The sequence below is a fragment of the Falco cherrug genome, chromosome 3 (assembly GCF_023634085.1).
Source record: "Falco cherrug isolate bFalChe1 chromosome 3, bFalChe1.pri, whole genome shotgun sequence".
In the NCBI taxonomy this organism is placed as follows: Eukaryota; Metazoa; Chordata; class Aves; order Falconiformes; family Falconidae; genus Falco; species Falco cherrug.
Window position 1 is genome coordinate 69,230,101 of NC_073699.1, and position 22,782 is coordinate 69,252,882.

Genomic DNA, 22,782 nt, shown 5'->3' on the forward strand with positions numbered 1-22,782 from the left:
TCCTTAGCTTCTTTGACAAGGGTGTTGACGATTTAAGGTCTCCAGCCTGCCCTGAGAGATCACTTATATCGAACAGCAGATGAAAAGCCAGTGCAGATGTAATTTATTGTCGGCGTTTCCTTCTAAAGAATAATTGTGGAGACTTGGCTAGATCAATAATATGGATTTTTGTTGTTAGGTCTTGTAGTCTGCACCATAATGAGAGGTAGGGGACAGTGGCTGTTTTCTAATAGAAAATAAAGGATTGGTTTCCGTGTCTTTCTACATTTGAATGCAAAATGGCACACTTGAAACTAATTCAAGTTGTTAAGAAAGGGACCGTTTTCTATTGCATTTCTGCTATCATATAAACATGGCAAGTTAGATCAGCCCCCTGTACAGCAAGTGAAATATTGCCCTTACATTTTCCCAAAAGTTAAAGTCGCAAATTCTGAAGTTGAAATGATAAAATTGTTAAGCATATCCAGAAGAATGTAAAATACATGTATATATCAATACATGCCCGTAACATGAGATGAAATATTTTGCCTAGATATGAGGGATTCAACCCACATCAAGCTTCAGGGCTAGGAAATGGTGTGAAGTTGAACTTAAAGTCACAGGCGATGAAGTTTTCTCTGTGTGTCTGTGTGGATACATGTATTTATGCATATACCACAATACATACACAAATAAGGTAATTAATTCATTAATGTCCCTGAAAATGAACGTTGCAAAAAAATCAAATACATCACCACCTTTCTTGAGCTTAAAAAGCAGGGGCCAAACCTCCTTCAGTTTCAGGTTTTCAGATCCAAAGCCTCACCGACTCCTTAAAGAGCCCTGCCTGCATGACAGCTCCCAGATCTGACCTAGAGGAGTGCGGAATATTTAACTGGCAAATAATTGTATGGAATGGATCAATTTCCCTATTTTAAAGCTGTTGGTTGGTTTTGAATCATTTCTCTGTGGCTCAAGAAGCTGTTCTAAAGTCCCAAATATAAACTACCTAGCTAATCCATGAGTTTGCAAAGATGGTATGGGTAGCCTGTGTCCTCGTTAGTGTATGAAGCTGCAGTCCATACTGAAGCTTGCTCCTAGACGTTAAATGCAACATGAGCTAATTTATGGCAATATATAGATGACGAGCAATTTCTTGGTAGGCATGTAACAGCATTTAACTTTAAAGTGTGAATTTTATGCTGGGGTGTTAGGCATTGCAGCTACTTAGAAATATTTATACTTAAAATTTACTAATTAAATTAATATTTAATTATAATTACTAATTATGTGTAGTCCTTCTATTCCTTTTCTTTGATGTTTTGATGAAGTGCTACATGCCAAAGATCCTGATTTAAAAAAAAAAACAAAACAAAAAAACAAAAAACACCAAAAGAAAGAGATTATGCAGAAATCTCTGTGTAAAAATCATGTATAACCTTAGCAATAATATTACTGACAAATATTTTGCAGTAAAATTTGGAGTTTGTTACATCATTTTGCACATATGCATTCTTCATGTGATAGGATGAGTTTCAATTCTGATATTTCTGTTTGTTTGGGTTTTTTAAAATTCAATTGTAATCACAGATGGCTAGAGCTGACTCCTAAAGGGAGGTGCCCAAATTATTTCACGCCTTAGATACTGCCTCAGGATACTCTCATCAATGGACCAAATTTTCAAGAAGTCCCAAAATCCTGTTTCAGTCTGCTTTTCATGACCTAGATTTATTTGCAGAAAATAACAATATACCATTTCCTTTATTCTGAAATGGAGATTAATATGTTCCAATCACATTTCATAGCCTAGCTACCTGGTAGAGGTTAATCAGCATTTTTATGATCCCATTTTAGAGCAGGCTGCCTTAGAAACTTTGAAGGAATTACTTTCCTTCTTGTAGCACAGGGCCCAAGGACTCCCATGCTGCAGCGACTGGGGTGGGGAGCTGGGATTCCTCTGGGGCCTACATGGAGGCAGTGGAGGGAGAGGGCAACTGGTCTCTCTGGTGCTCTCTGGGGAGCTCCCACTCACAAGATGGTCTCTTGCTTATGTTAATGGCATCTGAAGTTAACTGAGGCACTGTGTTTTTCCAGAAAGTTCATGAATTAGCTTGCCTGGTTATGTGAGAATAAACAACAAGGAGGTTTCCATCCCTCTGTCTTCACAGAAGGACTTGGAAATTTGAAACCTGACCTCTTAACCCAGCCATCTTTTGTAGAAACTAAATTTCCTTCCCCACGGGGAATGAATTCCACATCATGGCCCCACCAGCCCGCTCTCCACTATGTTAGTGTGAAAAGAGACAATTTGGCTCCAAAGACTAGTGCAATTCTTTAAAAAAAAAATATTTTGAAAATTTTAGTCTTATTTGAGGTCATTGAGTCTATATCTAAGGTTAGCATTATTAAGTCATAATGACCTTCCATATGGCCTTCATGGGCTAAGATTGCTGTGCATGTTAGTACATACTGAGTAAAAATACTGCTGTGAAATGATAGATTGTATTTACAGACAATGGGGCACAATCCTAGCTTCTATTAAAACAAACAACAAACAAAACAAAAACAAAAAAAAAAAAAACAAACAAAAAACCCAAACTAAAAGGAGAGTGTTTACTCACTTTTAATGAGTGTTGAGCTTGCCAAAATCTCTTAAATTGGTCCAGAGGTCTGGAATGAAGAATTATTTGAAGACGAACAATATGAGTTCTGCTGCAGTTTCAGTAGCAATCCCCAGACCTGTTTTCTTTATGTCATGAAAACTTTAGAAACATAAACAGTGCTGAATTGCCACTGGTACTGAATAATGTGGCTTTTATTGTTGCCTGGGCTCTTCTGTATATTCAAGAAAATAATTTAATACTTATTAATAAATAGAAGGTAACTAAAGATGACTGTGATCTAGTCTGTTGAAAATTTCTCAGTACCCTTAATTTGTTAGTAAATTCAATATATTTTATTTAAGCAGAATCATATATACAGTATATTAACTTTTTTTCCAGGCAATCTTTACTCAGCACAGAAAGGCCAGATGTATGGGAATTGTAAAAAATCAGGATATGCATAAAAACTGTTCAAGTGCATAAAGCAGCCCCATCTGGAAGACATCTAACAGAAATGAAGTTGTACAAAACCATTCCATTGATAATAAAGCTAATTTTTATGGGTCTGACAAGTATGTAATTATGTTCAGTGGTGCTTTTCAGATTTTATCACAGTCAATAAACCGCAGTGGTAATTTCATTCCCATTTGACATATTTACATGGAAACATTTGATTGGAGGAATTAGTAACCCTGAAAGCCTTGATAGATATGTTTTAATGATCTGTGACCTCCGCAGTCCCTCATCTGTTTATTGTTGCAACAGGCGAGAAGTCGTTCCTCTGTGACCTTTGTGGCTTTGCCGGCGGGACACGTCATGCCCTCACCAAGCATCGGCGGCAGCACACAGGTCAGTAAAGCTGTCTTTACTCTTTGCTATATTTTCTCCAGCAAGGGAGTTCCTCTGCACTGGGGAGTAACGCAAGTCAAATACCATGTTACAGCACAAATAGTACATTCGCTCACTGTTTACCTTTCTTTTTCTCGTTTTTGTAAAATCAAATCAGTATGCCCAAGGTCTGCATCAAATTTGGTAGCTGGGACTTTGAATAATTGCTTGGGGGGGTGGAGGGTATTTTTGGTGTTTTTTCTGAAGGAAGTAGAATTGTAAAGACTGGCTTTCTTCTTTAAATGAATGCTAAGTCTACTATTATTTTTTTTTCACAAGGCCCAAATAGATTACCTACTGTGAAGATTTTGCAAGAGTCTGCTAGAATGTCCCTGGGTGAAAATTAGAGACTACATATAGATTAATCCATTATTTTGGACTGAGACATAGTTGAAAGCTAGTGTTGTTTCAGTTGCCCTTTTGTAATTTTAAGATAGTTTGTAATTAATAGGTGCAACTTTAAGAGTTACCACATGGTTGGCATGTAAAGCAGGATTTCTCTCCCAGAATTAGTAAAGCTTTCCTACCACCTGGTTATAAAAATTTAATATCAGATAAAATTAAATTGGTTCTTAGTTTCAGAAGACCAGGAAAAGTGTAACTATTAAACATTTATTAATACATTTTATCTTAATTGTGCTTTTTAGTAGTTCCATGTAAGTGTTTGATTATTTGAATAGATGTTGTTCAAACAGGCGCAGAAGTGTTGCTGCCTAAGCCAGTGTTGTTTTTGTTTTACTGACTATTGTGAGGATAGTGTAATATCGTCAGGAATTGCTGTGTGAGTCGTGACCATTGTCTAATGTACAGTGGAGAGAAATGGCTAAAAAATGAGAAGCTGTAGTTGTTACATCATGAATTTTCCATGGACTTTGTAAAGGAATATCAGCGGGAGATTTTATGATGTCCCTGAATAAACTAATTTTGATTCAGGACATACACCACGTAAGTGCGTAATTTCCTGGAAGGCAGCTACTCACTTTCTTGAGAGTCTGAAGCCATTCTTTCCACCCTGTTTTCAGTTTATTAAAGCAACCATATTTGGAGGAAAGTCTGACGCTTTCAAAAAGGTGGGGTTTTCACTGCTGGTCAGGCAATATCTTGAAACACATAAGCAAAAAAAAAAAAAAAAAAAGAAAAAAAAAGTAAAAATACAGGGCCAAATTTTGCTTGCAACCCTAACTAGTAATCATAATTCCAGAATTTTTTTTCTGGTAGCAAGAAACATACATCTGTGTGAGGGTATTGCCACAGTCAGTTTCAATTCACTGCAGGAAGTCTGTATTTTTAAAGTGTCCAAGAAAAGGCATTTAGTAAGTATACTAAGTTCTCTTATTATTACACTCTCTGAATGATAAAAGGAGCAATTACAACTAGTGGAAGTTGAATGCTTCAGTTTTAACTAACAGTTTTCATTTTTCTGGAGCTTCGAAGAATCTTCACATGTTGGCTGATGTTTGCCAAATATGGGCTAAGAATGAAAAAGATGTTTTTTCTTTAGCAGAAATAAATTGTTTTTATCAATGGGATGGGAACTACCATGTGGCACACTGGCATCGTGTATATGTCTAGGACTCATAACCAGTGCAGCCATACAAATGGTAACCAGTCATTCCAGAATGGTACAGTGGAAGAAATTCATATTCTTGTCTTTAACCTTCCTGTCTCTACCTATTACGTGAGTGCAGATCTGGTTTCTATGAAATGTAAGCCCTTATTATTGGTTATATTTTTATAGTTATTATATCCTTAGGCCACAAGCCAATAGAAAAAATATTTTATTTCCTGGTTTATGTGCAAAATTGGGCTGAAAACATGGTGTGTTCCTGGTGAAAAGCTGTCCAGGTTTCCATTGGCTTTTTGCTCTTCTTTTGCCAGTGTGGTAGAGACTTTTGTGCTATGGTCACAGGGATTCACAGGTTATAGATCATGAAGCTTGCACCTAGCAAGCATAACTTTATATTTTATGTCAGGACTGGAAGCTCGTTATTACTTTGCTATTAACTTTATATTATACAGGACAGTATCTCAGAGGCAGAGGGATCTGTCTTTTTGGCATTTATCTGCCTCTGTGGCACAAACAATCAGAGATCATTCTTTAGCAGAAAAATTATCTGTGGCTTCTGTTTGTTTCCAGGAGAATGACATAATCCACCTTTGCCTGCACTGTTGCACTTTCATGGGTTCCCTTCTATTTTCATCCATTGCACAACTTTTTTTCAGTCCTTAGCTGCACGCACTCCTCTTTGTACCTGTATTTTTTCTTCTGTGTCCTCAGCTGGGACAATTTTCCCAGAGCAGAATGCCAAAGCAAATTACAATCAGGTTTGATAAGGGATGGGTATCAAAAATAGTCTAAATGGCTTAAATAATTCCCTACTGTAATACAAGCTGTCTAGGGGGCTGACATAGAACATCTTCCAATCCAAGATTTACTTCTATCACCTGTCACAGACCCTTGATTCAAGGCCAAATGAGCAAATCCTTACATGTAGTTGAGGAGTCTTAACCGGCTTAACAAGCCTCTTCTCGTCCCAGCCTCAAGGCCTGAGGTGTCCTGACACCCAAGAGAAATGTTCAGCTGCTGATAGATATTTGACGTGAGAGGACTGGCTGTAGGACCAGCCACTTAGCCTTTTAATGTTCTTGATTCTGGTATTTCTTCCTTTGTTACTCTCTTTTTAGATGAACCTGGGTTTATATACAAATACCTTTACCTTGTGAAAGATGCACTTTCCTTGGAAATATTACAGGGAACATAAAGTATAGCTCAGTATGAAAAAGGCTGGCATGATCTGCTCTTGGTAGCTCGTGAAGCAAACTGTAGGGACTAGTTTGGTAAATAGGATGTTATCCCTGGAAAGCATGTTTTTGATTTTTAAATGAAAACAAGTACAAGAACATTAGACTGAAAGAAAAAGCCATTAGTTTTAAGACATGAAAAATGTTTATACTCAATTTATTTGCAAACATGATGCATCTCCATACAGATTTCCTTGATACAGGCTTTCTCAACTGTAAAGTAGAACTGTGAAGTAGAAAAAAATAATTTGACCTATCAAGGGATCACTGGTGTTTCACCAGTTGACATTTTTGTTCTATGTTAAACACGTCATGTCTTTAATGACTGATCTGGTCCTGTGAGAAGTGTACACTTTGAACACAGAATATTCTAAGTCTTCGGCTGATTTTATCCTGGTAAAATGTTCTAGCATTTTTTAATTATCTGAATGCATCTTCTTCCAGTCCTATTCTACAAGAATCAATGTATGAAATTTTGCAAGTCTTTCACTGGCTACATAAATACAGGTGTTGGCCTGATCTTCTATTTTGTGAATTGAGTCAATGGAAACTTTAAGAGTGGCCCAGAGTTTGACCAATATTTTATCACAGTGTAAAGAATACTTACATCTCTGTCAAATTCTTTACAATCAGCATTTGTGGCTGCCTAGGCTGTAAGCATAAACTGTCTTAAGAAACTTAGACCACTTGCAGTATCAGCTGGTGCTGCGTGGTAAATAAGGGCCAGCTTGCGTTGCTGCAGGAATGTATATGCTGTAGTTCTGGTGCTGCAACATGACTAGGGAGGAAAATTTTCATCTTTTGAGTCACGCTGAAACATATTTTTTTTATTCATATTTTGTCCCAGTGAGAAAATCTGCCTGAAGTTAGGAAGATAAATAATGTTGCAAATTTTAGTGTTGGCTGAATTTAGCATTAGTTGAATTCCACAAAGAATTTGTGCAATTATCTGAATTTTATAATAAAAAAAGAGTAAACAACCCCTAAATCAGCCACCAAAAACATGTACACACACATAAAATAAACATATCACATAATTTAAATATTTTGCCTTCGTCGTGCTCAACTAGGAAATTGCATAAGAGAGAAAAAACAAGCTAGGGTAATTATTTCTGGCTTGATTTGAAAACATGAAAACACTTAGTTCTTCATTTTAAAATGTCTTTTTTTTATGTTCTTGTTGTTATTGTTCTGCTCTCCTCCTTTGTTTGTCTGCTTTTTGATATCACTCTAGTTTTCCCTTCTACATTTTTCCCAGTAAACTTCCATTTTGTGCTGTAGTAGCTGGTTCAATCCAACAGTGCTGATCAGTCACAGCCTGTGTTGTCTGGCATGAGATTCTTTTTTTAATGTTGCCTTGTACTTCTGCAAACTGCAAAAGCCCCATCCTCATCTTCTACACAATGGCAGTCTATATTTGCTTCTCCTATGTTGGTTGTGGTGGAGTCTTCCTGGGGATTATAGAAGTGCATTACAGTAGTAGAGCATTAGAGGGTCAGTACACCTACTGTGCACAGCAGTTCTATGACAGTCACCCTGAGCCTATGGAACTGCTTAAGACTGTCTTTGTTCAGGTATTTTCATGAATTTTTGAAGATGGTGGCTTATATGGTACAGATCACTGTTTGTATGATTGCTTCTGCTCACTCATTTCAGTCGTGCGCTTCTCAAGACATTTATAGGTCAATGTAATAAAGAAAGAAAATTTAATAATATATGTGTTTTTATCCAGATGAGTGACTCACTTTGTGTTTCTATTTCTCATGTGAACTGCTCTTTGACTTTAATATGTAGTTACATTACTCGGCATTGAATTTAATGTATAATGTAGCCTCTTCCCTCCAACTTCCCCACCACAGCTTAAAAAAATTATGATGTTGAATACCACAGAAAATGTAGCACAGTAAGAAGACTTACTGCTCTTTTCAGGAAGAGAGGTGAAATTTGGGGAGGATCTGTGTTGTTTTTCCTTTTCCATTTATGCCAACATTTGCAGCAGAGTGTGGAACTTGATTATAGCAAATGTTTGGCCAGAAATGACAGCAAAAACCTGGGTATCTTAAAATTTCTCTCTACCTAAAAGAAATTGTCTACTGGAACAGTGTTCCTCCCATTTCTGAGCATATAAATGTTAATCATTTTTTGCTATGGAAGAGCGATCCTCTGGCATCTACAGGGTTTCTCATAAGAAAGCAAGGGATCAAGGATGTACTTAGTTTTATATGCCTTATATGCAAAAAAGTTGGCCAGACTAAAAGCAAACAGAATTTACTTTAATATACTTCAGGCTTTGTTAGCAAGACTGTAAGTGCTTCTCCGGGGAACAGCCTTAACACTAGAAATAGTTGGAAATAAGAAAAAAAATCCTGTAACATGTAAGCAGATGGCTGTATTTTGTGGTCTACTCATTCTTTAGGTCATAAGATTCTTTCTGTGCTGCTCAACATACCATGTGACAGACAAATAGGACTAAAAGCAATAGTTTCCTGTTGAGACGAATGATCTAAGTTTTCTTGCATCTTACTAAGATTCTGATTAGTTGCTCAAGACTTCAAAATCGAAGGCACCATTTGATTTTATTTTTTCTTCACGTATGTGAAAGCTGGATCCTCAGTAGCACACACATATAAATGCCGTATATAGTCTATAGATAGAAATAATCTGGACAGTCATGATTATAAACAAAAAATTCACTTCACAAATCAACATCTACTACCAGACTTACACTTTTTGTTATTGTGTCATTTAATTTTTCCTTTAAAAAGTACACATTAAGTATATAATTGCACAAAGAAATTCATGATTGCACTAAGGTATGCTCTGTGTCCTAAAAATCTCATCATCAAAGACCGAGAATTCAAAAGAGAGAAAATCAGAGAAAAGAGGAAGAAGGAAAGAGAAAAAGCTGTATTTTGGGAGTGAGGCAAGCTAAGATAGATGCTAAAAGAAGTCAGTGCAGAATTTGGAGAGGCAAGAGAAAGAGAAAGCCTTTGTCATGATGGTTTAGGAAAAGCAGAATGGGTAGAGCTGACAAGGCTAACTGGTTAGCAGCAGGCTTAATAACTGCTTTTGTACAGACTGGTGCTCCCCATGATCTGACCATTTTATCAGTTGCTTTCCCAAACTTTGATTGTTGGAGCTAAAATTAGGTGACTTAACTGATGCACTTCAGAAGTTGCTTGCAGATGCAGTATTGTCAAAAAAGCAAAGCCATTTTTTCTTTTGTGATCCTGTGGTTTGGAAACATAGCTTTTTGAAAGTGCCTGCGTTAAAAACAAAATAAAAACCACCAAAGACGGGGGGTCCTTACTTTTCTCCCCTCCACAGAGCTTGTTAACCATGGGGTCATTTGGGGACAGCTGTCCTTTTTCGTGCAGTTTGTTATTTAAAAAGTTATAAGGCACAGTCAAGTCTTCTGTGATGGTAAGGGGTGGGGGTGGGGGGGCTGCTGTGGGTTACCTTTATTAATCTTTAAATACACCGACTTTGTCCTTACTCACACATTTTTGGATACACTATTTTATAGTTATTACCTAGTGTTTTAAAAAAACTGTCAGCATTGCTTTTTTGATTTGTGTTACTTTATTCTTGGTTTAATTAGATCCTTGACTGGGGGTGAGGGTGAATCGTCCTGGAATATTTAATGGCAGCCCATATAAAAACAAAATTAAGTTTATTGCCTGAAATGGTTGGGAGCGGCACAGGGGGAAGGAAGACTGGGACACAAAGGCTGATAAAGAGCATTCTGGCCCAAAGATAAGGAAGACAAAAATACTTAAATGAATAGGTCTGTGGAAATCTTAAATAAATAAACAAATACATAAAAGTACTGCTGCTACAGCTAATATACTCTTCAACACCCCCCAACTCAAATAAATGTCTAGTCTTCTTTTAGATTTTTTCAACTGTACTTATCAACCTGGTTCCTTTTCCATAAAAATAAACACTTCTGCCCATGTGCAGCTGCTAAGAATTACAGGCCATGCTAGGCAGTCTTTTTTCCTCCCAGTTTAGTTGGCTTTTGTTGTGTGGTGCTGCTGTAATGTATTTACTGTCAAGTGAGATTTACACATAGTCCACTTGACAGGAGCAGTTAGCCACAAGGATTTCCTAAGGAGAAACTTCTTGGAGCAGTGGACAATGTTTATCAATTTTCTTCTGGTCATGATGGAATTTGCAAGCCCTCCTGGCTTCCACTGGCCCTCACTCGTCTGTCAGCCCCGCTGGCCCTGCCGCAGCACAGCAGCAGACCTTTACCTGATCCATCCTCCCCTGAATGGCAAACTAAAAATCTCCTTTCAGTTCGGATCTGCCTTTCTTACAAGGGCGCAAGTTAGCAAGGTTCTAATGCATTTTAAATGAAAGCAGTTAAAATAAGTATGTATGTTATCTAAAATACCTGTGGCTTTACTACTTAGGCTTGAAAACGTTGCTATCTTCTTTAATACTAGAAGATAAAATAAATCAGGCACGGGAAACCTTCAGTTCAAGAACAGGTTACGTTGCTAGGGAGTCTATGGCCTCCTAGAGAGTTTAATTGAAGCAGCAGCCAGTACCATTCAAGCTGCCGGAAGAATCAGCTTCTCCAGAGCAGAGAGTCAGTGCCTGACAAGAAAACCCCATTTGAGGCAGGAAAGACATACTTTCTAGCAGTCTCAATTTGTCCAGCATAGAGGCTTCTGCATTGTGTCCTGCCCCTTCACCTTTCCTTGTCCCATGAAACAATAAATGAAAAATAGTGGCGGGTATTCTCTCCAGCAGCTGCTAAAAGCCATTATTCCAACTCTTTATGGAGCTTTCAGAAGCTGCTCCGTTGTCTTTCTGAACAGTGTTACAGCCTTTTCAGGCCCAAGGACCTTGCGTTTCTTTTTACTTTGGGAGGAAAAAAACCCCAACAGTCTCCAAGAGTGAAAAATGCAGATTTCTCTCTCTTCTGAGAATTCTAGTGAAGTCTCTTTGGAGGTCTTTTGAGTGTTTCATGCATTAAGCAGGCTTGAAAAATCCAGCTTGGAGACATGGTCCTTTGCTAGTGATATGTCTTCTGCTGGTGATGTGTCTCCTGTCAGTCTGAAAAACTGCAAATTGTACCTGCTAAGAGGCTTAGGGTTCAATTTTGAAACTGCCTATTCTAGACCTCTGAACAGTCTACAAAGTAGGTGTCCATCCCTGGCAGTTTTATGCAAACTTCTTAAGTTAGGGATGTTCATTCCTTATGTAGTCTTTAGGATAAATACTTCTGAAGGCTTGCACAACGCAGTCAAGATCACCTCAGTTAGGAGCTGCCTTTTGTCTTCTGCATACAAAAAGAAACCTGTTTCCTCCCTAAATGGTAATTACGTGCATGGTAGTTACATGGTAAGCCACACAGAATATTTCTGCAGTGAACAGTTGGAAAAATGGAATGCCAGTGTCTTAGCTAGGCATCGCAGTATGTGTACCTGTCAAGGGTTTTTGTTTTGGTGTGGGGTGGGCCCTTTGAATGGTTCCTTCTCTGGAGACACTCATAACCTGCCTGGACATGATCCTGTGCGAGCTGCTCTGGGTGAACCTGCTTTAGCAGGGGGTTGGACTAGGTGATCTCCAGAGGTCCATTCCAGCCCTGACCTTTCTGTGATTCTGTGACCCCTCCACTGGAAGGACAAGTACTCTTTTCACATCATAACTTATAAGCTAGAGATTTTTTTTTCCTCTTCATCTTTAGAAATTTTCACTGCAGTTGCATGTTCAGCAGAGACTGAATTTTAGTCTTCTGAAAAAATTGTTGCCCTACTCTAGTTTTGGTGGTTTGTGGGGGGGGGTTTCCATTAAACTTTCAAGTTCTTCTGCTGAAATTGGCCCACTGTTCAGAAAAGATTTACAAAGGCAGAAGGGTAGCAGGCAAGAGAGGGGGAATGGAGCACTGAGTTCTGGTTCATATTCTCAGTTCTGGTTTATGTGTGTTGTTTCACGGATAAGATGAAAAATCCAGAACCAGAGACAAAAACAAAGTTTCTTCCTGGAGATGATCCTTTCTGAGAAGCACTAAATACAAGCTTCAGACTGATTTTTCACCTTCTGACTCTTAACAGTGTTGCTTTCAGGGTTCAAGCTTCAACAGAAGGTATAGGGTGAGAGGAATACCTGTCACCTGATGATATTTTTATGAAATAAGGACCAGTAACATGATTGCCATTTCAGTGTATTTCTTTCACCTCCTTTTTGCTGCTGTGTAACAACACGTGGGAAATCAGCTGACTACTAATAGATGTGTATTTGTCATAGTAATAGTATTTTTCAGTTAATACATTGTATTTGGAAAGTTATTTTGTATTTGTGGTTGTTAGATGTACTGGACTAAAATCTGTCTCAAGGGAGATGCCAGAAATCTAGACTTGTCTTCCCTTTCTGATGATGAAAACCAATAATGCCTGTCTTCCTTTGTCACCTTCTAGGAGAGAAGCCATTCAAATGTGATGAGTGTAACTTCGCTTCCACAACACAATCACATCTGACACGACATAAGCGTGTCCATACTGGAGAAAAGCCTTACAGATGTCCCTGGTGTGACTACAGGTAATGAGTCATTAACTAAAGCATGATGAGAGAAGGGTTAAGGTGATCAGATGAGGTTCATTTAAAGTCACCAGTAAAAATATATTGCCATTAAAACACCATCAGGGAAGCAGTAATTGCATATTAAATTAGGAGCTAAATTTAAAAACTTAGTCTTCAGTATTTAGATATTACTTTATAAAGAAAAACAAATGATGGGAAACCTTTTGGTCGTAACACTGCAGTGCTTATGTTGAGTGTTTGTTTCACAGCTGCTCTAGTGTCTGTTAGAACTCTCCATGGTGAGGCTGCTTATCTGCATTGCCTTTTCAAATCAGTTGCAGTTTTGAAATTTTTCTCGGTTGACTTGCAACCATTTCACCAAGAAAGGAAAAGTCTCCTAAAAGGCTTAGCAGCCTAAATACTCACCAGACACTTATTAGAGGGGGAAGCAACTGGAGCTAGTTACGGTGCTGCAGAGTCTTGTTTTTCTGCTCCAGTTTTCCTTCTCCTTGCCAGCCAGGGTGTTTGGATGAGAGTTGGCTGTAGGGTTTGTTGCGTGGCAAGGCCTCCCATGTTGCACCACTAAAACCCATCCTTTTAGGGCTATAGATTAAATTCTCAAAAATCTCATGCATGGACAGTTGAGATTACTTCTGGTGCTCACCCCATGTGTCTTTGGTTCATTATAGACTACTTATTAAATGATCTCATAATGCTTCTTAAATGGTTCTTTGCTCTTCTTAAACATGCTTCTACACTCTTGAATACTTTTAATACCTTGCAGTGAGGTGGCTACTCTGTATGTACTATAAAGGAATTCACAGAAGTTATTAATGAGCAATTTTCAAGAGTTGATGTGCAAAATGTTTTTTAAAAATCAGTATTATATTTGATAAATGGCATATGATTATGTAATTAGATGCATGTGCTGTGATGCATGCATGCAAGAGAAAGTTAAACATTTGATTATACCACTATAGTGTTTTATATTTTCTTTTAATGCTGAGCATACAACTGTAATGTTCTTTTAGTATAAGTTTTAATGTAGTTTCCTAAAACAAGATTATAAAACAAAGCCTAGCTGCTCTCAAAATACCTGGTTTCATGCTATTTATGAGCTGCTTTACAGAAAGCTTCTGTACAGAAGGCTTCTGCAGTGATCGTGCAGTATCTGTACAAAAAAAAATTGTTGCATTGCTTTGTGTATGTGGAGCAAATGTGTGAACTCTTCTGTATTGAGCACCCATTAAATCAATGTCTAGAACTGCAGAGAACTGAATTTGATAACCTCAGTGGGGTGGGGGCTTCCATTTCTGTGCTGCTACCTTAAGGGTCCCCCTGCTTCACTTCTTTTCTTTTTTTTTTTTTTTCCTCTTTTCTTCCTCTTTTCTTTTCTTTTTCTATTCTTTTCTTAAATGTTTCTGTCAGCTTCAGTAAGTCACCTAAGAAAGAAAGATGGGTTTGTGTTTGCAGAGTGGTTGTTTTAAAAGGCCTGTGTTGAGTCAAGTGAGAGCATACAAGCAATAGTGTGCTATGTTTGATGCTACATGTTTGAGGAGGCTTAATCTTGTGGGCATCCACTGTAATGAACTATCCCAATTGGAAGGAATATTCTTATTAAAGAACTAAGTAGTGAGAGGTGGGTTACAGTGGGTTTGAGTTCCTGGCCTGAAGACCCTAGGGAGGGGGAACACTGTAGATGTGAATTAGTTTGCAGTTTGGGGCCTGTTACACACATGCGATGAGTGGATGTAATTCCCTCACTCAGTATGACAAAATGTGTAACTTTAATGCTCTGTTTAGTGAAAAGATGGGAGATCATTTTTCTTTGGATGGACAGTTTTCTGTATGGGATAGAAATGCCATTTTTTTTGCTGGTAATTTATTGTATTGGAGGTTATTAGAGAAGAAGCAAGCATAACTTTAATTTTATCAGGATTAACAAGAAATTTTTGAGCATTCCCTGCCTCTATATTATTGAAAAATAAATGTTTCATGGTAATGGAATGTTAGTTTCCATCCCTTACAGGCCAATTTTGACCTAATCTTTGGAGGCTGATCTCTACAGATACCAGCTGATGAAGCTTTGATTCTGCAGGAAATTTGTTCTGAGCTCAGCTGAAAACCATCTGGCAGGGATGCAGGAATCAGAGCACTGTTGCTGCTGCTGCAAGTTCATAGAGGCAGCGAGGCACTCTGTAGCTGCAGAGGAGTTAGTAGAGGGGTTGCTGTATTTATTAGCCCAGCAGTCCTATTTGTGCTTGCCAGTTTCCATAGTCCTGGGATATTAGCCAGACTTGTTGGCAAGTATTTTTTTTGCTCTTTATCCACCCCTCTCACCTTTTTTTTTTTCTCTTTTTTTTTTTTTTTTTGTTTTAAAATATAATTTTAAGGGAATCATGTTGCCTCCTTGTCAACTCACCCAGTGCTACCTCTTTTTGTGGAAATATATTAGCAACTCTGTTAATAGTGTCCTGTGCACCAGTTCAGCAGACAGTGTGTACTTTTGCGAGCATCGCCTACAGAAAACATAAAATCAAGATACCAGTAGGTCAGCAGATTTTAATAAAATTTGCTGCCATGTCTAGTGGATGAGTTCTCATCGTGATGCTTTCAACTCAGTCCTAGCACTCTTAAGTTCATCTGGACTGTTTTGGATGTTGCTGTTTAGTGTTGCTTGGCAACTGCAGACTCTTTAATGACCCTTGTAGTTTCAGCAAGGTGAATATTTCTCATTTTGTGTACGGATTGGAGAAGAGTATTGTTAGTGCTACCACAAAATCTCCTTTCATTGATAGGTGAAGTGATCTCTCTATTTTATAAAGTAGTTTGAGACACTTGAATTAAAAGAGTGTCTAAATACAAGGTAATTTAATTATTCCTGTTCAGCTCATCAGTGCTCACAGGGTTCTTAGAGATTTCTGATTTCAAGCTTTTCAATTCCTTGGGAGGAAATTGTGAACAATCATCCTGCAAAAGCTCTTGCCAGTCTAGTGAGTGAAAGGCTAGCTAACCCTGGCTAGGAGTAAAGGAAGAAAGGCTATTAAAATAAACTAACCTGAGTTTAGGAACTGTTAGGCAAATCTGGATCACCTGTGACTGGACATGCATCTAAAAATCTTAGGGTTTGTGGGGTTTGTCTTTGGTTTGGTTTTTTTTTCTGGGGGGGTGGAGTGGGTGTTTGGAGTGTTTGTTTGGTGGCTGGGGTTTTTTGGTGGTGGTGGGTTTTTGGTTGGTTGTTCGGGTGGTTTTTTTGCTTAGCAGCAAAAACTGAAGTGAAATAGTCTGTAAGGTACTACAGGAAAAAGATTTATTTTGGCTGCATAGAAGAGAAAAGGGAATTTATTCCCTATATAACCCACAACATGAGAAATTATTTTCTTACTTAGGAAAAGGCATAAATGGATGTGGCTTTCTGAAGTGAATAATAAACTAATCTAGCATTTTTAGCTCACAAATCGTATATTCCCAATAGTACGCATAGTCCCAAAAGGAAAATGGGAGATTTTGCTAATTTTATTTTACCAAGTTGCTTTTGTTATCTATGTTTATGATCATACCTAAACATTCTTGCAAAAATGTTACCTTTCATCTCTACTTTTTGTACTGTGACCACTTGATATTTTTGTCTAAATCTTTTGTATATTCATAACAAAGAAATTAACATCTGCTTTTCTATGTAGCAGTATGTGACCTCTACTAACAATTATAAACAGAAATTATATTTTCAGTCTGTTTTTTAAAATTAATTCTTTTTGAAGGAAGAAAAAGATAACATATATTTGTAAATATAAAAACATGCTTGATAAATGTTTTGGTTATATTTTTCTTATATTTGTGGTTTCAATTTAGGTTTGCCATATTTAGATAAAAATATGCACAATTTTCCTTTGGATTTACTTTTTCAAATCACACAGCATGTCTCTGTTCTTAAGTCAGTGTGCTTTGTCATACAAAAATATTCATTCACTCTGAATTAATGTTCAACTTAATTTTATAATAGGGAATTGGTCTCATAGGGCCCTATACCACTATTACATATGCAGTAATTTTTTAGTCATAGAAAAAAGACGTGTTATGTGGCTGAACTTTTCAGATTACACAGTCCTACAGTTATACTGACAACAATACTGTTTGCATTTAAATAGTGAAGAGCTGTATAACATCCTGAAACTGAACAATATCCGTGAACTTCAACTGATTCCGAAATCTGTTGGTTGTATAGTCTGCGGCCAGATTTTCTAAACCTGCAACATATTTAGGCACCTGAATTTAACCTGATTTCAGAAGTGCTAAACTCCCGTGCCTGATGATGTCAATGAAAGATGCAGATATACAGCATTTCAAAAACTGAACTGGTTTTGTGCATGTGTCTAAAGTAAAGTATTAGGAATCTCATTTTAGTTGTATGTTAGGCTTTAAATTAACTCCCATTCGTACTGACTGTCCATGTAAGTATCACAGCTTCTCAGGCAAGTGATAATTTATGTTCATGGTGTATGTGAGGGGTATGGGTCTGTATTACATTGTTTTGTGGTGTGGGGGTGAAAGGCAGAGCCCCATTTTTCTCACAAAGTCAAATTTGTTGGAGTTCAGGGCTCAGAATGAGCACTGGCATAGTTTTGTGATACAGAAACAGTATTGCTACAATTTTGACTGTGAGGGTGTGGGACAGGTGTAATGCTAATGTACTTTGTGCCATCCCTGTGCTTTAATTAAACAAAATTAATTTCTTTGTGATTCCACTGTGTGGTTCATTTTCCATAGAGTACTCATGGTGGTGAGGGGAAGGAGGGAATGGAGGGCAGCATCCCAGGGGATTGGTGATGTTCCACAGCTGTAGATAAGAGGGTTTAGAAGTTGTATAAAACAAACAGCCAGGCCAGTAAAACAGCATTAATTCCTTAAATGCACCTTTCTATAAAGTATATGACTTGTGAAGGATGTCTTAAAAGACTGAGAATAAATGGCATACATTTTTAATATAATTATGTAAACTAAAATAAATATTTTACATTTATTATGCATAATAAAATAATTAGACAACATTCTGTAAGGGATTATGGCATCTGAAATTCCAACTGCAGAAGGATTCATTGCATATTTTCAGCAGCAGCAGCAGCATGACTTAGGGGGAGTGACTCCACAGGGGCTACTTTTCTTTTTTTGGACAGCATCCCTAGGGAGTTCCTATTTCCCTCTGACTTATAGTATCTGTTCATAGGTTGTAAAGACCAGTTTATAATACGCTCCAGGATTTGCACCTAAGTCATAAGAATGTGCAAAGTAAGTGTTTTCTCTCTGTTTATTTTGGTGAATTTAATAACCTTTAGTTGTCTTGGTATGATTGCATCAGCTGTGCACTATTCCCTATATCAAGAATAACTAGGGACTACTTTAAATGCTGAGGTAACAATATGTACTTATTCACAGCAAAACTGAAAGCCTGTTAAGGCAACTTCTACATAAAATGATAAAACAGTGTATTTATCATTAAAATGTTGACATTCATACGCTCTTGGTAACCAGTGAAATTTAATATGCTTGTATAGGAAATAACTAGGTTATACAACTGTATGGAACATTAGGCTGATGGGGACTCCAAGAGACAAGCACCACTGCACTATGGAAAACCACTTCTTTATATATATCACAAAGGCAGAATTACTAAAGAAAGTGCATATACTTTGTACTAATAAGAAATTGCTAAGTACAATAATGTATGCATGTGATAAAGCAAACTGGGCTTTCAGGAAGCACTTGAGCTTCTGTTGTGACCAGCAGCAGGAGCTGAGGATATCCGGTGTCTTGTGCTAGCAGAATTATAAACAAATGAAGATAGAAGTTTGGAGAGATATTTTGTCAGTGCATGGGCATAGTTCCCAGATGCAAACTCCTCAGAATATTATTCAGCTCTTAGTTTTTAATAAACATTCAGACAAAATATTCGCTAATATTTCTATTAATCTGGAATAAATTATGCTGTAGTATTTTAGTCTATAAAAGAAAAATAATCTGAAACACTTTAATCGTTCCAGTGAATACATGGCATACAAAAGGGTTAGTATTATTCTCTTTATGTTGTTTCTGTTGCTTAATAAAACTTATTATTATTTCACCTGTTATAGCAAATAGTTCATATGGTAAACTCATCTTAAAAATATGCAATGAGATAGTGCAAAATATGGATCAGCTGTCACATTAACCAAGAGACTTGACTCCACAGGTAGTTCCTAACGTTCAGAAACTTGTAGAACCAGAGAGCACACAGTGATATGGCCCTTGCTGGGAGATGTTTATTCTCTCTGCACTGACAGAAATCCAGTCTCTGCAATTTTTGAGAATTGTGGTGGCAGCAGCATACAGAACTTATCTCCCTCTCTCATAGTTCTCTCTGTCCTTCCTGTCAGATGCCAAGTCACTGCATGGACTACTTAAGAGAACGTATGCTTATTAGAAAACATGATTGTTTCTTAAAAAGAGACACATAAGTACGTGCACAAACAAACATATTGGTGTATGTAAACTTAATGACTAGGGTCCACAAGGAGATTGCCCTGTTAAGAGGCTTTTGCACAGTATGCAATAGTATCATCACTTTGTAAAATCTTTTCCATATTCTTAACTAATAGCATAGTAAATGCACTGTACTTCATAGAAGGGTACTATGGATTTTTATTTATTTTAATGGATAATACTTACTCCTTATTATATGGAAATCCATCAATAATTCCATGAATGTTGGTAACTCAAGCATTTTTTTGTTTTGTTTTTTCTTCCTTATTTCTATTTATTTATTTATTGTTGGTTTCCACTTTTTTTTTCTTGTGGTCACTCTAAGTAGAGGAATGAAAAGTTGTCTTTATAATTCAATGAATTATTCTAATTTTCTAATAATAGAATCTGTTATTCTAATGCTAATACTGAACACTGGACTTGGGACTTTAAGGATCTACCCAAGTATCTTCAAGCCGGTGCTGCAATTGCAAGCATTGATAATACTCTTCTAGCCTCATTTTGGATTGAATCCTTTGAACGACAACTTTTAAATGATGTATTTAAGCCTAAATGTCATGCTAAATTTTTCAGGGGTAACCACTGAGTTTAATGTTACTGAAACATGCAGTCATCTTGATATCAATGTAAAAATATCTATATAGTTTTAACTTCTGACAGTTTCTCTTTGTTGCAGCCTGTTGGGACTCTAGCTTAGCACTCCATCAGTTTGTTCACACTTTGATTTAAGTTCTACAAAAACATTTTCGGGTTCCTGATTTCTTGCAGTAGTTAGTGTCTTCTGCTCGCTGTTCAGTCTGGGCTTTGTCCCTAAACTTTTCTTCTTATGCAGCCTCTCTCCTGCTGTACCGGTGCTCTTTTTTTGGATTCGAGTCCAACACACTTAATGCAAAACCTGAATATCTGGTGTTTAGGAAATATGAATAAGACCAATTCATGCAGTGGACAGATTAATGTAACTAATGTCTTAATTGTCTTATGACATTTTATCTTCTTCCTGTCCTCACACTTCTTTTTTCCTATCACATGCAATCAACACAGTCTTATCTATTCCTCTTTCTTAAGGAGCATAAATGTTATAGTAAATATACCTATATTTATTTTTAATATATAATAAATTAACGTTTATAAATCTGGAACACCAGCATATATTTCAAACTAAAATAATCTTAAGTAGGTTGTATTTTGATAGTAAATAAAATCTTAGTATTAACCTTAAGATGAATGGCAAGGCTATGGTCTAAACATAGCTTTTAGTAACAAAAAAGACTTGCAATTTCCTGTTCTTACAGTGCTTCTGATAAAAATGTACAATGAAGATCTTTTATGTCTACAAATAATTTTTCATTTGTTGGAATAGTTTGATCTAAAAATAGTCATTGGCATAATTGCTTGATTCATATGACCATCTTAGGTAAAAAGTAGTTTAAGAAAAGGCTAAAGTGACTATATATGTTTTCTTTGCTCTTACCTGTTAACACAGAATAAAAAATAAATGTTTGTTTCTTTTACCACTCTTTAATCCCTATTCCAGTCATCATAAAAGAGCCAAAGCTATCTTTGGGGCTGGTCAAATCTACAAGCAATTATTATTATTGCTAACTACCTGGCTGATAGCAGTCTGAAAATATTTTGGTGGTGTGCAGGCCTTCAGGATGAGATTAATGGACAATAGCCGTCTGTATTACGTGTGGTTTATTCTCCAGGCAATATGGCTACTACCATGTAAGAAAGTTTATGTAATAATGCTGTCTTTGTGACAATCTTCCCTATTTCTCCTTCCTATGTGACATAGAAAATAGGTTAAAATGTTGGGAAGTGACAGAAAACAAATTCAGTTCAGAAGAAGTTCTAGAAAGAGGTGTCGCCTAGTGCAAAGGACAAAAAGGGAAAAGGTTTTCTCCCTTTACAACTGATGAAAATAAGAAAAAGAAAAGAATTGCTGAATAGCAGGTAAAGGAAGGAAAGAAAGAAAAAACTTTTCTGTTTGAGAACAGCTTGCTACTGAGATACTTCTAATGCATTAGAATTGGTGAGCAATTTTCCAGATAAATATGGCTCCTGGTTTATTGAAGCTAAATAACATCGCTTGCACATTCCAACAAAGTTGTCTTTGTGTGACAGCTTCTGCCCAAATTCCCCTGGAGCGGTACATTGGGGCATTTTGGGAACAGAGGTACTAAAGCCTCTGCCTCCACAATGAGGCTCCCTGCCTCAAAAGTGGAAGCTGTGGGTTTGATCCACCAGGCCTGCACCTTTGCGGTGTGGCTGGAAGGTGTTTTCCAGGGGCCACAATACAATGAATGAGGCTCTGGGACTAGTCAGCACCTGGGGTTTAGGAGGCTCGTGCTCCTGGCTACTCTCCTCACCAGTGTGGTGGGGAACCCCTACAGGCTTAAAGCCCATCTCCAAGACCTCCAGCACACTAGACAATCTGCTCTGGAGGCAGAGGCATCAGAGATTTGGGAGCTCAGTTCCTGGGACCCATGGGGTCCAAGCTGCTGCTTAAGCTTGGCCAGTAGAAGCTGTGGTAGGAAGAAGGAGAGCTTGTCCAAAGATTTCATGTGCCTTGCAGCTCTCCATACTATCAGTCACCTTTTTTCTTTCCTGAGCTGCTGCATGAAGACAGTGTTCCCCACAGGAAAATGTGGTGTAGGGAAGACAGGCCATTTGGTATGCAACAGCTTGCCTTCCCTAAAACCATTTTGCAGACTCTGTTGTATGATACTGTACTTCATTCTCTGAAGTCATGGATTAGGGATGTATTTCACTTGAGATTTCCTTAACAAAGAGACAGTCTAGAAGGAGCCTGCTGTCCAAGTAATTTAAGTTGCTTGTTACAACTATATTGTCCCTGATTGGGATGGTGTTTGTGGTTATGCTAGGCCTGTTTAGGTTTGAATAGCAGATGTAGATATTGCTGAGACTTCTTAGGGACTTGCTTTGTAAAAGCCAGCACATAAAGCCCTTAGTTTTGTTATTGCAAGTGATGGAGTGCAGCACTGGTATTGTCAGTGTTCTTTTTTTCTCTTTATCTTTTTTTTTTTAAACCACTTTTTTAAAAAAAAAAATCTCAAGAGCTGTTTCCAGTTTTCTTTCTATCTATTAAAAATGTTAAAAGCGGTGGTAATAGCATTAAATTTGTTTACTATATTAGGGTTTTTTAGCTTTTATCTTTAAGCTGTTGCATATTACATGTACCTGAATTTTATGCTGTATTTTTAAATACATTATTTTAATAATGGAAAAAATAAAGGAAAAAAACAGTGTCCAAAATATGTATGAAAAAGGTTGTTCTGCATTCTTGGATGCCTTGAGTCAAAGCTACTGTTTCTTGTTTTCCATCCTCAGATAAAAGATGAGGTCTGTACAGCACTCCTCATCTTCCCCTCACAGGTTATACGTGCTGGGGCTTAGTGTGCCAGGTGAAACAAGCTGGTGCAATGCTGTTCTCCTTCCT

General features: G+C 37.4%; 1 protein-coding gene across 1 annotated transcript in view; it reads left to right on the top strand.

The window, feature by feature from the left end:
• The window catches only part of ZNF407 (zinc finger protein 407), a 344,031-nt gene that overhangs the window by 201,417 nt on the left and 119,832 nt on the right, over positions 1 to 22,782 (top strand). The window contains exons 6-7 of the mRNA XM_055703745.1: positions 3,348 to 3,431; positions 12,704 to 12,824. Coding sequence (XP_055559720.1) covers positions 3,348 to 3,431; positions 12,704 to 12,824 — 205 coding nt within the window. The remainder of the gene's footprint in view (positions 1 to 3,347; positions 3,432 to 12,703; positions 12,825 to 22,782) is intronic.